The 16,206-nt window shown below is 37.7% G+C and overlaps 1 protein-coding gene across 3 annotated transcripts in view; it reads right to left on the reverse strand.

Annotated features, from left to right (window-relative positions):
- DTNBP1 (dystrobrevin binding protein 1) overlaps positions 1-16,206 on the reverse strand; it is a 124,781-nt gene that overhangs the window by 53,498 nt on the left and 55,077 nt on the right. For all 3 annotated transcript variants that reach the window (XR_009533581.1, XR_009533580.1, XM_060110541.1), the window contains exon 7: positions 16,098-16,120. Coding sequence is in view for 1 of the 3 variants with exons in the window: in XM_060110541.1 (XP_059966524.1) it covers positions 16,098-16,120 (23 nt within the window). In the remaining 2 variants the exon portion in view is untranslated. The remainder of the gene's footprint in view (positions 1-16,097; positions 16,121-16,206) is intronic.

The raw sequence follows: 16,206 nt of genomic DNA on the forward strand, positions 1-16,206 counted from the left end.
AAACTATCCTGAATAACAGTGGTGAGAGTGGGCAACCTTGTCCTGTTCCTGATCTTAGTGGAAATGGTTTCAGTTTTTCACCACTGAGGAAGATGTTGGCTGTGGGTTTGTCATACATGGCCTTTGTTATGTTGAGGTAAGTTCCCTCTATGCCTACTTTCTGGAGGGTTTTTATCATAAATGGGTGTTGAATTTTGTGAAAAGCTTTTTCGGCATCTACTGAGATGATCATATGGTTATTCTCCTTCAATTTGTTAATATGGTGTATCACACTGATTGATTTGCGTACACTGAAGAATCCTTGCATTCCTGGGATAAACCCCACTTGATCATGGTGTATGATCCTTTTAATGTGCTGTTGGATTCTGTTTGCTAGCATTTTGCTGAGCGTTTTTGCATCTATGTTCATCAGTGATATTGGCCTGTAGTTTTCTATTTTTGTGTCATCTTTGTCTGGTTTTGGTATCAAGGTGATGGTGGCCTCGTAGAATGAATTTGGGAGTGTTCCTCCCTCTGCTATATTTTGGAAGAGCTTGAGAAGGATAGGTGTTAGCTCTTCTCTCAGTGTCTCATAGAATTTGCCTGTGAAGCCATCTGGTTCTGGGCTTTTGTTTGTTGGAAGATTTTTAATCACAGTTTCAATTTCAGTGCTTGTGATTGGTCTGTTTATATTTTCTATTTCTTCCTGGTTCAGTCTCGGAAGGTTGTGCTTTTCTAAGAGTTTGTCCATTTCTTCCAGGTTGTCCATTTTATTGGCATATAGTTGCTTGTAGTAATCTCTCATGATCCTTTGTATTTCTGCAGTGTCACTTGTTACTTCTCCTTTTTCATTTCTAATTCTATTGATTTGAATCTTCTCCCTTTTTTTCTTGATGAGTCTGGCTAATGGCTTATCAATTTTGTTTATCTTCTCAAAGAACCAGATTTTAGTTTTATTGATCTTTGCTATCATTTCCTTCATTTCTTTTTATTTCTAATCTGATCTTTATGATTACGTTCCTTCTGCTAACTCTGGGGTTCTTTTGTTCTTCTTTCTCTAATTGCTTTAGGTGTAAGGTTAGGTTGTTTATTTGAGATGTTTCTTGTTTTTTGAGGTAGGATTGTATTGCTATAAACTTCCCTCTTAGAACCGCTTTTGCTGCATCCCATAGATTTTGGGTCGTTGTGTTTTCACTGTCATTTGTTTCTAGGTATTTTTTGATTTCCTCTTTGATTTCTTCAGTGGTCTCTTGGTTATTTAGTAGTGTATTGTTTAGCCTCAATGTTTTTGTGTTTCTTTAGAGACTTTTTTCCTGTAATTCATATCTAGTCTCATAGTGTTGTGGTTGGAAAAGATACTTGATATGATTTCAATTTTCTTAAATTTACCAAGGCTTGACTTGTGACCCAAGATATGATCTACCCTGGAGAATGTCCCATGAGCACTTGAGAAGAAAGTGTACTCTGTTGTTTTTGGATGGACTGTCCTGTAAGTATCAATTAAGTCCATCTTGTTTAATGTTTCATTTAAAGCTTGTGTTTCCTTATTTATTTTCATTTTGGATGATCTGCGCATTGGTGAAAGTAGGGTGTTAAAGTTCCCTACTATGATTGTGTTACTGTCGATTTCCCCTTTTATGGCTGTTAGCATTGGCCTTATGTATTGAGGTGCTCCTATGTTGGGTACATAAATATTTACAATTGTTATATCTTTTTCTTGGATTGACCCCTTGATCATTATGTAGTGTCTTTTTTTGTCTTTTGTAATAGTCTTTATTTTAAAGTCTGTTTTGTCTGATATGAGAATTGCTACTCCAGCTTTCTTCTGATTTCCATTTGCATGGAATATCTTTTACCATTCCCTCACTTTCAGTCTATATCTCTTGTAGACAGCATATATACAGGTCTTGTTTTTGTATCCATTCATCCACTCTATATCTTTTGGTTGGAGCATTTAATCCATTTACATTTAAGGTAGTTATCGATATGTATGCTCCTATTACCATTTTCTTAATTGTTCTGGGTTTGTTATTGTAGGTCTTTTCCTTCTCTTGTGTTTCCTGCCTAGAGAAGTTCCTTTAGCATTTGTTGTGAAGCTGGTTTGGTGGTGCAGAATTCTCTTAGCTTTTGCTTGTCTATAAAGGTTTTAATTTCTCCATAGAATCTGAATGAGATCCTTGGCTCGGTAATCTTGGTTGTAGGTTTTTCCCTTTCATCACTTTAAATATGTCCTGCCACACCCTTATGTCTTGCAGAGTTTCTGCTGAAAGATCAGCTGTTAACCTTATGGGGATTCCCTTGTGTGTTATTTGTTGCTTTTCCCTTGCTGCTTTTAATATTTTTTCTTTGTATTAAATTTTTGATAGTTTGATTAATATGTGTCTTGGTGTGTTTCTCCTTGGATTTATCCTGTATGGGACTCTCTGTACTTCCTGGACTTGATTGACTATTTCCTTTCCCATATTAGGGAAGTTTTCAACTATAATCTCCTTAAATATTTTCTCAGTCCCTTTCTATTTCTCTTCTTCTTCTGGGACCCCTATAACTAGAAAGTTGGTGCATTTAATGTTGCCCCACAGGTCTCTGAGATTGTCCTCGATTCTTTTCATTCTTTTTCTTTATTCTGCTCTGCAGTAGTTATTTCCACTACTTTATCTTCCAGGTCACTTATCCGGTCTTCTTCCTCAGTTATTCTGCTATTGATTCTTTCTAGAGAATTCTTAATTTCATTTATTGTGTTGTTCATCATTGTTTGTTTGCTCTTTAGTTCTTCTAGGTCCTTGTTAAACATTTCTTGTATTTCCTCCATTCTATTTCCAAGATTTTGGATCATCTTTACTATCATTATTCTGAATTCTTTTTCAGGTAGACTGCCTATTTCCTCTTCATTTGTTTGGTTTGGTGGGTTTTTACTTTACTCCTTCATCTGCTGTGTATTTCTCTGTCTTCTCATTTTGCTTAACTTACTGTGTTTGGGGTCTCCTTTTCACAGGCTCCAGGTTCGTAGTTCCCATGGTTTTTGGTGTCTGCCCCCAGTGGGTAAGGTTGGTTCAGTGGGTTGTGTAGGCTTCCTGGTGGAGTGGACTGGTGCCTGTGTTCTGATGGATGAAGCTGGATCTTGTCTTTCTGGTGGGCAGGTCCACGTCTGGTGGTGTGTTTTGGGGTGTCTGTGATCTTATTATGATTTTAGGCAGCCTCTCCACTAATGGGTGGGGCTGTGTTCCTGTCTTGCTAGTTGTTTGGCATGGGGTGTCCAGCATTGGAGCTTGCTGGTCATTAAGTGGAGCTGGGTCTTAGCGTTGAGATGGAGAACTCTGCGAGAGCTCTCGCAATTTATATTACATGGGGCCAGGAGGTCTCTGGTGGAACAGTGTCCTGAACTCAGCTCTCCCACCTCAGGCTCAGGCCTGACACCTGGCCGGAGCACTGAGACACTGTCAGCCACACGGCTCAGAAGAAAAAGGAGGAAAATAAATAAATAAATAAATAAATAGTTATTAAAAAATATATTATTAAAATTTCAAAAAGTAATAAAAAAAGATGAAACCAATAAACAAATCCACCAATGATAACAAGCGCTAAAAACTCTACTAAAAAGCCAAAAAAAAAAAAAACCCCAGACAGACAGAACCCTAGGACAAATGGTAAAAGCAAACCTACAGACAAAAATCACACAAAGAAGCACACATATACACACTCACAAGAAGAGAAAAAGGAAAAAAAAAGTGTGTATGTATATGTATGTGTGTGTATATATATATATATGTGTATGTATATATATATATATATATATATATATATATATATATATATATAAAGGAAGAGAGCAACCAAATCAATAAACAAATCTACCAATGATAATAAGCTCTAAATACTAAACTGAGATAAACATAAAAGCAGAAACAAACTAGATGCAGAATGGAAACCCAAGTCTACAGTTGCCCCCAAAGTCCACCTCCTCAATTTGGGATGATTCCTTGTCTCTTCAGGTATTCCACAGATGCAGGGTACATCAAGTTGATTGTGGAGATTTAATCCACTGCTCCTGAGCCTGCTGGGAGAGATTTCCCTTTCTCTTCTTTGTTCGCACAGCTCCTGGGGTTCAGCTTTGGATTTGGCCCCGCCTCTGCATGTTAGGTCACCCTCTGGTGTCTTTTGCGAAGTCTGAGTTCTTCTGCCAGCGTTCAGTAGGTGTTCTGTACGAGTTGTTCCACATATAGATACATTTTTGATGTATTTGTGGGGAGGAAGGTGATCTCCACGTCTTACTCCTCCACCATCATGAAGGTCTCCCCCTTAACTTGTATTCTCTTTTTTTAAAAAAATTTTTTTACAACTTTATTGGAGTATAATTGCTTCACAATTAACTTGTATTTTTGAAATAAAATAAACATCTCTGCATCTTTGCAATTGTTCTTTCTTCTTCCTGGAATGTCCTTATTACCCTTTTCTGCTAGGTCAGCACTCAAGTGCCTCTCTCTAAATAGTTCATTACTCCTGCCTTAGTGTGCTTATTGTTATTTTAATATTTTTTACATTGTATTAAAATTATATATTTGCCTTTCTATCCTATAAGCTTTGCCACAGTGCTTTTAGCTCCTCGAGGACAGAGGACAGCTGTCTTACACAACCTGAGTCTCCATTACCTAAATATTGCCAAATGGCAGCTGAAGAGTTTTGTCTTATATGTTCAGCTAACTCTTTGAGTTGAACCAACACATTTTACCCAAGTTTACCATCTATCTATTACATCCAAATTTGTGACATGCTATGGCTGCCAAGCCAACAGTACACATAATCCATACCCAAGTCATCTAAACAAGTGAGGCTCCTAATGGTCTCAGAATTCTCCAATTCAGACAATCTCATTAATTTTATTTCTTCTTTTTAACACAAATTGAGCCATGATTATCACTGGGAACTGTTCCACCTCAAAGATTTCAAACTGAAATTCTTCCTCTGACCACAAGATCTACCTCAACAACCAAAGTGTTTTTCACCTTTAGAGTGTACGCCATCCCCAGTACCTTGTATCTTGCTTATTTTACTGGTCTCATCAGGCCTCTCCTTTCTGGCCTGAATTTCATGGCCAATCATTTTAATCATGATCTCATTAGCACCCAAGATTACCATGATCTGCTGATCCACCATACATGCTCTTTAATTTGCAGCTTTGTGTTAACCAAAGCATATTTGTTTTGATTTATATTTCTACTTCTGAGCCTAGCCTTGCAAATTCAGACTACCTCCATACACAGATTCTTTTTCCCATATTACCTGCCAGCCTTTCCTCCTCTAAGGTCTCAGAGAAAGAGATGTCCTGGATCCTCTACAAGGATAATCTATCTGGATATTTTTTCCCATCTTCTCTAGATCTTAATCAACTCCTTAACATCTTCAACTTCACCTTCTCCCCTGACCTTGGTCCTGATTCTATCTCAAGTGACCTTTTCATTTCTTTCCTAATTTCTCGTGTATTTCTGATTTACAATCTGGAGTCTCCCTTTACAAACAGCTCTGTCAGGTCACCAATTGTCTATTCATCCCCATTCTCCTCAACTTTTTTGTATTACTTATAGCACTGATAACCACTTCTAGTTTAAACTGTCTCCTCTCTGGACTTCCTGTCACTGAATTGTCTTGGTCTTCCTCCAGTTTCGATGACCACTCTGGCCCTGTCTCCTTCATCGGCTCCGTTTCTCAGAGCTAAGCCTTAAATGTGATCACACTGTATCAGGCTGGCCTTACCTGCCTTTCCCCACATACTCTCATGATGATCCACCCACTGTGATAGTGATAACTCCTAAATCCTGGCATGTTTTCACACTGTCAGTCACATTTCTGACACGGTTGGGTAATGTATTGAGGAGGAGATTACAGTGGATGTCCTCTTATATGATACAACTGGATCTCAATGTTGGTCATTTAATTTTTCAAAAGTCAGTTAATATAGCAATCCATTAAAACCACTTTAATTTAAAATATAAACATACGTTTTCCCCTGAATTCTTTGAGTATAGGTCAACTTGTTGAAAAAATCCTTGTATAAGCCAACTTATACTGCACTGGATAAAATTACCAGCCTATTTTTAAAAGCAAAGCAGGAATTTAAGATCTGTGAAGCAATCTGTGCATAGAACCTTTCAGAATTTTTACTATTTTCCCCCAAGTCTTTTCTAATTCCTAATTATACATTTTGCAGCAATTTTTAAAAGCTATTTACCTATATATTAAGTCTTCCAAAGCAGTCAACTTAATTTTCTTACAAACAGTTCTCCTTAATGCTGAGGTTTCATCATTTTATCTGATACTTAATTAAACTGCATATTAAGGGTGTGGAGAAAAGGGAACCCTCCTACACTGTTGGTGGGAATGTAAATTGGTACAATCACTATGGAAAACAGTATGGAGGTTCCCTAAAAAACTAAAAATAGAACTACCAAACGATCCAGCAAACCCACTCCTGGGCATATACCCAGAGAAAACTATAATCTGAAAAGGTACATGCACCCCAATGTTCACTGCAGCACTATTTACAATAGCCAAGACATGGAAGCAACCTAAATGTCCATCGATAGAGGAATGGATAAAGATGATGTGGTATATATATACAATGGAATATTACTCAGCCATAAAAAATGAAATAATTCCATTTGCAGCAACATGGGTGGACCTAGAGATTATCATATTAAGTCAGACAGAGAAAGACAAATATCATATGATATCACTCATATGTGGAATCTAATTTTAAAAATGATACAAATGAACTCATTTACAAAACAGAAACAGACTTACAGATATCGAAAACAAACTTATGGTTACCAAAGGGGAAACGTGGAGTGGTGGGGAGGGAGGATAAATCAGGAGCTTGGGATGAACATACACACACTACTATACATCAGATAGATGACCAACAACGACCTGCTGTATAACACAGGGAACTCTACTCAATATTCTGTGATAACCTATATGAGAAAAGAATCTAAAAATGAATGAAAATATGTATGCATAAAACTGAATTATCTTGCTATACCCCAGAAACTAACACAATATTGTAAATCAACTATACTCCAATAAAGCTAAAATTAAAAAAAAAAAAAAACTGCACATTACAATAACAAGGGTAAATGAATTTGGGAACAAACAATTCACTCTGGATAGAAATGAAAGTATCTGGCTGTACTGGCGAGTAGCCTATCAGCCACGAGCATTCAGCACCCTGTGGTATCAGTCAGTGTGTTTTACAGAGAAAAAGGAGAGTGACGGTTAATTTGGTAAGGCACATAAGTGAAAGAAAAAGAACAAGTTCGCATATTAAAGCCATGTTAAGTCGGGAATGTTATGGAGATAAGAACAGTAACAAAGCCTAGATGTCCTCACCTCTACTCTTTTCAGTGCCACGATATTTCTAGACTTATACTTAAGAGTGATTAAGATTCATATATGAAATGACAATCTATTTTAAAAATTAAACTGGAGAAATTATGAAAATCCCTAAATAACAGACACATCTATTTGTGGCCAATTTCCTATGTCTTTAAAGACTGTGAAAAACTTACTTACTCTACATGTAGTTACAATGATGGGGTTCCTTCCCCGCTGAAAATAAAAAATTAAGACTTCTAAGATCCGACCCACCTTTTTGTATTGTAATAATATTCAAGCGACTATCACTAAAGAGTTTAAATGAATGCAGTATTTGGGGGAATAGAGAAAACCTTCCTGTTGCCAATATTTTAGAAAACAAATAATAAACAATTAGTTTCAATAACATTGTAGAGATTTGCTAAGTATTTCACAAGTGCAAGGTGAACTTAACTCATTAACCTCAATGGAGTACAGAAGGAAGAACCCAGAACTCAGTGGATCATACTGTTCTACGTTACTAACTTTGAGGGTTACTAATTTTCCCTTTTTGTCCCCCAAAGTTAGCTCTTCCCCAACTTAGCAAAACCCTTCTAAATATAACTACAAGTGGAATAAAACAATTGGAGGAAGTAAAAGCTTTTGTTTTCCTGCAACATATAAAGGAAAAACAAAGGCAAAAGCAATGTTCAAAAAATAGGCAAAAGCAATTGTTATAATATGTTTGAATGAATTTGTTTCCTCCACTGATGTCTTGGAAGAGCAGTTATATTTCTTTTTTTCTTATTAGATGCTATTCACGCTTTTGCAATATTAGCAAAACACTCAAGAGGCAGAGCTTGGTTCAAGATGGCGGAGTAGAAGGACGTGCTCTCGCTCCCTCTTGCGAGAACACCGGAATCACAACTAACTGCTGAACAATCATCGACAGGAAGACACTGGAACTCACCAAAAAAGATACCCCACATCCGAAGACAAAGGAGAAGCCACAATGAGACGGTAGGAGGGGCGCAATCACAAGAAAATCAAATCCCATAACTGCTGGGTGGGTGACTCACAAACTGGAGAACACTTATACCACAGAAGTCCACCCACCAGAGTGAAGGTTCTTAGCCCCATGTCAGGCTTCCCAACCTGTGGGTCCAGCAACGGGAGGAGGAATTCTTGAGAATCAGACTTTGAAGGCTAGCGGGATTTGATTGCAGGACTTCGATAGGACTGGGGGAAACAGAGACTTCACTCTTGGAGGGCACACACAAAGTAGTGTGTGCACTGGGACCCAGGGGAAGGAGCAGTGACCCCAGGGGAGACTGAGCCAGACCTACCTGCTAGTGTTGGAGGGTCTACTGCAGAGGCGGGGGTGGCTGTGTCTCACAGTGAGGACAAGGACACTGGCAGCAGCAGAAGTTCTGGGAGGTAATCCTTGGTGTGAGCCCTCCCTGAGTCTGACATTAGCCTCACAAAGAACCCGGGTAGGCTCCAGTGTTGGGTCACCCCAGGCCAAACAACCAACAGGGAGGAAACCCAGTCCCACCCATCAGCAGACAAGTAGATTAAAGTTTTACTGAGCTCTGTCCACCAGAGCAACACCCAGCTCTACCCACCACCAGTCCATCGGATCAGGAAACTTGCTTAAGCCTCTTAGATAGCCTCATCCACCAGAGGGCAGACAGCAGAAGCAAGAAGAACCACAATCCTGCAGCCTGTGGAACAAAAACCACATTCACAGAAAAATAGGCAAGATGAAAAGGCAGAATGCTATGTACCAGATGAAGGAAAAGATAAAACTCCAGAAAAACAACTAAATGAAGTAGAGATAGGCAACCTTCCAGAAAAAGAATTCAGAATTATGATAGTGAAGATGATCCAGGACCGGTGAAAAACAATGGAGGCAAAGATCGAGAAGATGCAAGAAATGTTTAACAAAGACCTAGAAGAATTAAAGAACAAACAAACAGAGATGAACAATACAATAACTGAAATGAAAAATACACTAGAAGGAATCAATAGCAGAAAAACTGAGGCAAAGAATGGATAAGTGACCTGGAAGACAGAATGGTGGAATTCACTGTTGCGGAACAGAGTAAAGAAAAAAGAATGAAAAGAAATGAAGACAGCCTAAGAAACCTCTGGGACAACATTAAACGCAACAACATTTGCATTACAGGGGTCCCAGAAGGAGAAGAGAGAGTGAAAGGACCCGAGAAAATATTTGAAGAGACTATAGTCGAAAAATTCCCTAACATGGGAAAGGAAATAGCCACCCAAGTCCAGGAAGTGTAGAGAGTCCCATACAGGATAAACCCAAGGAGAAACATGCCGAGAAACATAGTAATCAAATTCGCAAAAATTAAAGACAAAGAAAAATTATTGAAAGCAGCAAGGGAAAAACGACAAATAACATACAAGGGAACTCCCATAAGGTTAACAGCTGATTTCTCAGCAGAAACTAGAAGCCAGAAGGGAGTGGTATGATATACTTAAAGTGATGAAAGGGAAGAACCTACAACCAAGATTACTCTACCTGGCAAGGATCTCATTCACATTGGAAGGAGAAATCAAAAGCTTTATAGACAAGAAAAAGCTAAGAGAATTCAGCAGCACCAAACCAGCTCTACAACAAATGCTAAAGGAACTTCTCTAAGTGGGAAACACAAGAGAAGAAAAGGACCTACAAAAACAAACCCAAAACAATTAAGAAAATGGTCAAAGGAACATACATTTCGATAATTACCTTAAACGTGAACGGATTAAATGGTCCAACCAAAAGACACAGGCTTGCTGAATGGATACAAAAACAAGACTCATATAATATGCTGTCTACAAGAGACTGAGTGCAGACCTAGGGACACATACAGACTGAAAGTGAGGGGATGGAAAAAGATATTCCATACAAATGGAAATCAAAAGAAAGCTGGAGTAGCAATACTCATATCAGATAAAACAGACTTTAAAATAAAGAATGTTACAAGAGACAAGGAAGGACACTATATAATGATCAATGGATCAATCCAAGAAGAAGATATAACAATTATAAATATATATGCACCCAACACAGGAGCACCTCAATACATAAGGCAACTGCTAACAGCTATAAAAGAGGAAAGCGACAGTAAAACAGTAACAGTGGGGGACTTTAACACCTCACTTACACCAATGGACAGATCATACAAAGAGAAAATTAATAAGGAAACACAAGCTTTAAATGACACAACAGAGCAGATAGATTTAATTGGTATTTATAGGACATTCCACCCAAAAACAGCAGATTACACTTTCTTCTCAAGTGCACATGGAACATTCTCCAGGATAGATCACATCTTGGGTCACAAATCAAGCCTCAGTAAATTTAAGAAAATTGAAATCATACCAAGCATCTTTTCCGACCACAATGCTATGAGATTAGAAATCAATTACACGGAAAAAAACCTGTAAAAAAATCACAAAAACATGAAGGCTAAACAATACGTTACTAAATAACCAACAGATCACTGAAGAAATCAAGGAGAAACTCAAAAAATACCTAGAGACAAATGACAATGAAAACACGATGATCCAAAACCTATGCGATGCAGCAAAAGCAGTTCTAAGAGGGAAGTTTATAGCTATACAAGCCTACCTCAAGAAACAAGGAAAATCTCAAATAAACAATCTAACCTTACACCTAAAGGGGCTAAAGAAAGAAGAACAAACAAAACCCAAAGTTAGCAGAAGGCAAGAAATCATCAAGATCAGAGCAGAAATAAATGAAACAAAGAAAACAATAGCAAAGATCAATAAAACTAAAAGCTGGTTCTTTGAGAAGATAAACAAAATCAATAAAGATAAACTCAAATCAATTAAATTAGAAATGAAAAAGGAGAAGTTAGAACAGACACCACAGAAATACAAAGCATCCTAAAAGACTACTACAAGCAACTCTATGCCAATAAAATGGACAACCTGGAAGAAATGGACAAATTCTTAGAAAGGTATAACCTTCCAAGAATGAACGAGGAAGAAATAGAATATATGAACAGACCAATCACAAGTAATGAAATTGAAAGTGTGATTAAAAATCTTCCAACAAACAAAAGTCCAGGACCAGATGGCTTCACAGGTGAATCCTATCAAACATTTAGAGAAGAGCTAACACCCACCCTTCTCAAACTCTTCCAAAAAATTGCAGAGGAAGGAACACTCCCAAACTCATTCTATGAGTCCACCATCACCCTGATAGCAAAACCAGACAAAGATACTACAAAAAAAGAAACTTACAGACCAATACCACTGATGAATATAGATGCAAAAATCCCCAAGAAAATACTAGCAAAAAGAATCCAACAACACATTAAAAGGATCATACACCATGATCAAGTGGGATATTTCCCAGGGATGCAAGGATTCTTCAATATATGCAAATCAATCAATGTGATACACCAATATTAACAAATTCAAGAAGAAAAACCATATGATCATCTCAATAGATGCAGAAAAAGCTTCTGACCAAATTCAACACCCATTTATGATAAAAACTCTCCAGAAAGTGGGCATAGAGGGAACCTATCTCAACATAATAAAGGTCATATACGACAAACCCACAGCAAACGTCATTCTCAATGGTGAAAAACTGAAAGCATTTCCTCTAAGATCAGGAACAAGACAAGGATGTCCACTCTCACCACTATTATTCAACATAGTTTTGGAAGTCCTGGTCACGGCAATGAGAGAAGAAAAAGAAATAAAAGGAATACAAATTGGAAAAGAAGAAGTAAAACTGTCACTGTTTGCAGATGACATGATACTATACATAGAGAATCCTAAAGGTGCCACCAAAAAACTACTATAGCTAATCAATGAATCTGGTGAAGTTGCAGGATACAAAATTTTTGCACAGAAATCTCTTGCATTCCTATACACTAATGATGAAAAATCTGAAAGAGAAATTAAGAAAACACTCCCATTTACCATTGCAACAAAAAAGAATAAAATACCTAGGAATAAACCTACCTAGGGAGACAAAAGACCTGTATGCGGAAAAGACACTGATGAAAGAAATTAAAGATGATATCAACAGATGGAGAGATATACCATGTTCTTGGATGGAAGAATCAATATTGTGAAAATGACTATACTACCCAAAGCAATCTACAGATTCAATGCAATCTCTATCAAACTACCAATGGCATTTTTAACGGAACTAGAACAAAAAAGTCTTAAAATTTGTTTGGAGACACAAAAGACCCCGAATAGCCAAAGCAGTCTTGAGGGAAAAAAAACGGAGCTGGAGGAATCAGAGGCCCTGACTTCAGACTATACTACAAAGTTACAGTAATCAAGACAATATGGTACTGGCACAAAAACAGAAATATAGATCAATGGAACAAGATAGAAAGCCCAGAGATAAACCCACACACCTATGGTCAACTAATCTATGACAAAGGAGGCAAGGATATACAATGGAGAAAAGACAGTCTCCTCAATAAGTGGTGCTGGGAAAACTGGACAGCTACATGTAAAAGAATGAAATTAGAACACTCCCTAACAGCATACACAAAAATAAACTCCAAATGGATTAGAGACCTAAATGTGAGGCCGGACACTATAAAACTCTTAGAGGAAAACATAGGAAGAACACTCTTTGACATAAATCACAGCAAGATCTTTTTTGATCCACCTCCTAGAGTAATGGAAATAAAAACAAAAATAAACAGATGGGATCTAATGAAACTTAAAAGCTTTTGCACAGCAAAGGAAACCATAAACAAGACAAAAAGACAACCCTCAGAATGGGAGAAAATATTTGCAAACAAATCAACAGACAAAGGATTAATCTCCAAAATATATAAACAGCTCATGCAGCTCAATATTAAAAAAACAAACAACCCAATCCAAAAATGGGCAGAAGACCTAAATAGACATTTCTCCAAAAAAGACATACAGGGCTTCCCTGGTGGCGCAGTGGTAGAGAGTCTGCCTGCCGGTGCAGGGGATGCGGGTTCGTGCCCCGGTTCGGGAGGATCCCACATGCCACGGAGCGGCTGGGCCCGTGAGCCATGGCCGCTGAGCCTGCACGTCCGGAGCCTGTGCTCCGCAGCGGGAGAGGCCACAACAGTGAGAGACCCGCGTACCACAAAAGGAAAAAAAAAAAAAAGACATACAGATGGCCAAGAAGCACATGAAAAGCTGCTCAACATCACTCATTATTAGAGAAATGCAAATCAAAACCACAGTGAGGTATCACCTCACACCAGTTAGAATGGGCATCATCAGAAAATCTACAAACAACAAATGCTGGAGAGGGTGTAGAGAAAAGGGAACCCTCTTGCACTGTTGGTGGGAATGTAAATTGATACAGCCACTATGGAGAACAGTATGGAGGTTCCTTAAAAAACTAAAAGTAGAACTACCATATGACCCAGCAATCCCACTACTGGGCATATACCCAGAGAAAACCATAATTCAAAAAGACACATGCACCCCAATGTTCATTGCAGGAATATTTACAATAGCCAGGTCATGGAAGCAACCTAAATGTCCATCGACAGATGAATGGATAAAGAAGATGTGGTACATATCTACAATGGAATATTACTCAGCCATAAAAAGGAACGAAACTGGGTCATTTGTAGAGACGTGGGTGGACCCAGAGACTGTCATACAGAGTGAAGTAAGTCGGACATAGAAAAATAAATATCACATATTAACGCATATATGTGGAACGTATAAAAATGGTACAGATGAACCGGTTTGCAGGGCAGAAATTGAGACACAGATGTAGAGAACAAATGTATGGAGACCAAGGGGGGAAAGCCACGGGGTGGTGGGGGTGGTGGTGTGATGAATTGGGCGATTGGGATTGATATGTATACACTGATGTGTATAAAATGGATGACTAATAAGAACCTGTTTAAAAAAATAAATTTAATTTAATTTAAAAGTTCAAAAATTAACACTCAAGAGGAAAAAAATTTCAATGAATATTAGTTCTTTAAAAAACTAGATATGATACAATAATCAGTTTAGGGTTTGTTCAAATTTGAGAGCTTTAACTGGCCTGTGGGGTGCGTTGGATGTGCTGTTAAATATTGTGCATAATTAGGGATGTGTGTGTAAACAAGATATTTCAGCATAAATTGAGTTACTCTATCAGGTAATATGTAACACTACCTAACCTTTTGCAAACTGCTCGTCTCCTTTTTTTCTGTGAATACTGTCATACAAAAAAAAAAAAAAAGCCTCAGTACTGAGATGCAAGCAAAGTTGACATTTTGCATAATCTGTGTTCCTGCCTGTCTTTTAATATTAACTTGCTTTTTTCTTCTCCTAACATGATATAAGAAGATGCTAGCAGACTAAAAGAAAAGAAGGAGAGGGAAAATAATATTTTATGAGGGTTTCAAATCTTATTTTAAACCAGTGAGGAAAAATAATGTACATGAGTTGTGGTTCACAAATTGACTAAGAATAATGATGTAGCCATGATAATACATCACATGATCATTTAACATGGCCCTCAACAAACTGGCCATGAACTTAATCATTTACTATAACTGTAGCCAGTCAAATAGAAACTCAGCCAAAACAAGTCTGTCTGATTATAGTCATAGTAGGAATAAGCCTTTATACCTTTTACCTTGCAGGTTACTTATTTTCTCTAACACATCCAAATAAATCATACACATGAACAATTCAACTGTAAATAATATACTGGAAAATCTTTAACCAGTAACTCTAAAAGTCAATACTAGCTTATATATGAAACATAATAAGCAATAATTCAAAGTCTTCTTGGTTATTGAAATTCTGAGAAAAGAAATTTCACTACTCAATTGGTAACGAGTAATTGAAACGTGGCAAATTGGAAGGGCTTTCAGCTGTTGGAAAGTTTGTGGTTTTCCCTATTTTTCACAAGTGTTTCCCCATAACCAGTAAGGGTCAATGTGGCCAAGAATTATTCTTCAGTGCCCAACTGCAATAGTTCCCTAAAATTAAAAAGCAATGCTGGGCACTTTTAGTATCTCAGAATATAGTTCATCAAAGCTTCATCAAAACTCGTAATTTTACAGATTGAGAAACTAAGGCTGAAAAAGATAAAGAGACGTATCCAAAGTTACAAGATGGTGGCAGAGCATGACCCAGCACTGAAAACCTCGCAGGAGGTTCATGTGACTCCGGGTCAACTGCAGGGCCACCTCTCTGCCTTTATCACCACGGCCTCTCCATGTGGCCCAGGCTCAGCACAACAGAAACCAGAATCTTCTTAAATTATGATTCTCTGGGACTTCCCTGGTGGTCCAGTGGCTAAGACTCCACGCTCCCAATGCAGGGGGCCCGGGTTCAATCCCTGGTCAGGGAACTAGATCCCGTATGCCACAACTAAGAGTCCACATACTGCAACTAAAGATCCTGTGTGCCACAACTAAGACCTGACCCTGCACAGCCAAATAATAAATAAATAAATGGTTAAAAAAAAAACCAAAACACTATGATTCTCAACAACCTCAAAGTTACTGCTGTGTCTCCTAACATATTACTTATAATGTCATTAGCAGAAACTCTCACTTGGTACATGTGTTACAGCTAAAAAAGAATATCAAAACCACTTGTGATTAAATAAAACTTATGAAAACAGTATTAAGCAAACTTATTTTCTGATGTAAATTGTCTGATTTAAAGAAAAAGGAATGCATTCTTTCATCATCAACAAGAGAGAACATCTGATGTCAATTAACTCTCATCTACTTTAAAGTGAAGAATAAACACAAAATTACCTTTGAAGGTTTCAAGTTCCTTCCTGTAGGAAAAAAAAAGATATAAATTTATTAATCTATTCCCAATGGAAACTGCTCTTAGATTATAAAATTTTAAGTACTTCAAATG

The sequence above is a fragment of the Mesoplodon densirostris genome, chromosome 10 (genome assembly GCF_025265405.1).
Source record: "Mesoplodon densirostris isolate mMesDen1 chromosome 10, mMesDen1 primary haplotype, whole genome shotgun sequence".
In the NCBI taxonomy this organism is placed as follows: Eukaryota; Metazoa; Chordata; class Mammalia; order Artiodactyla; family Ziphiidae; genus Mesoplodon; species Mesoplodon densirostris.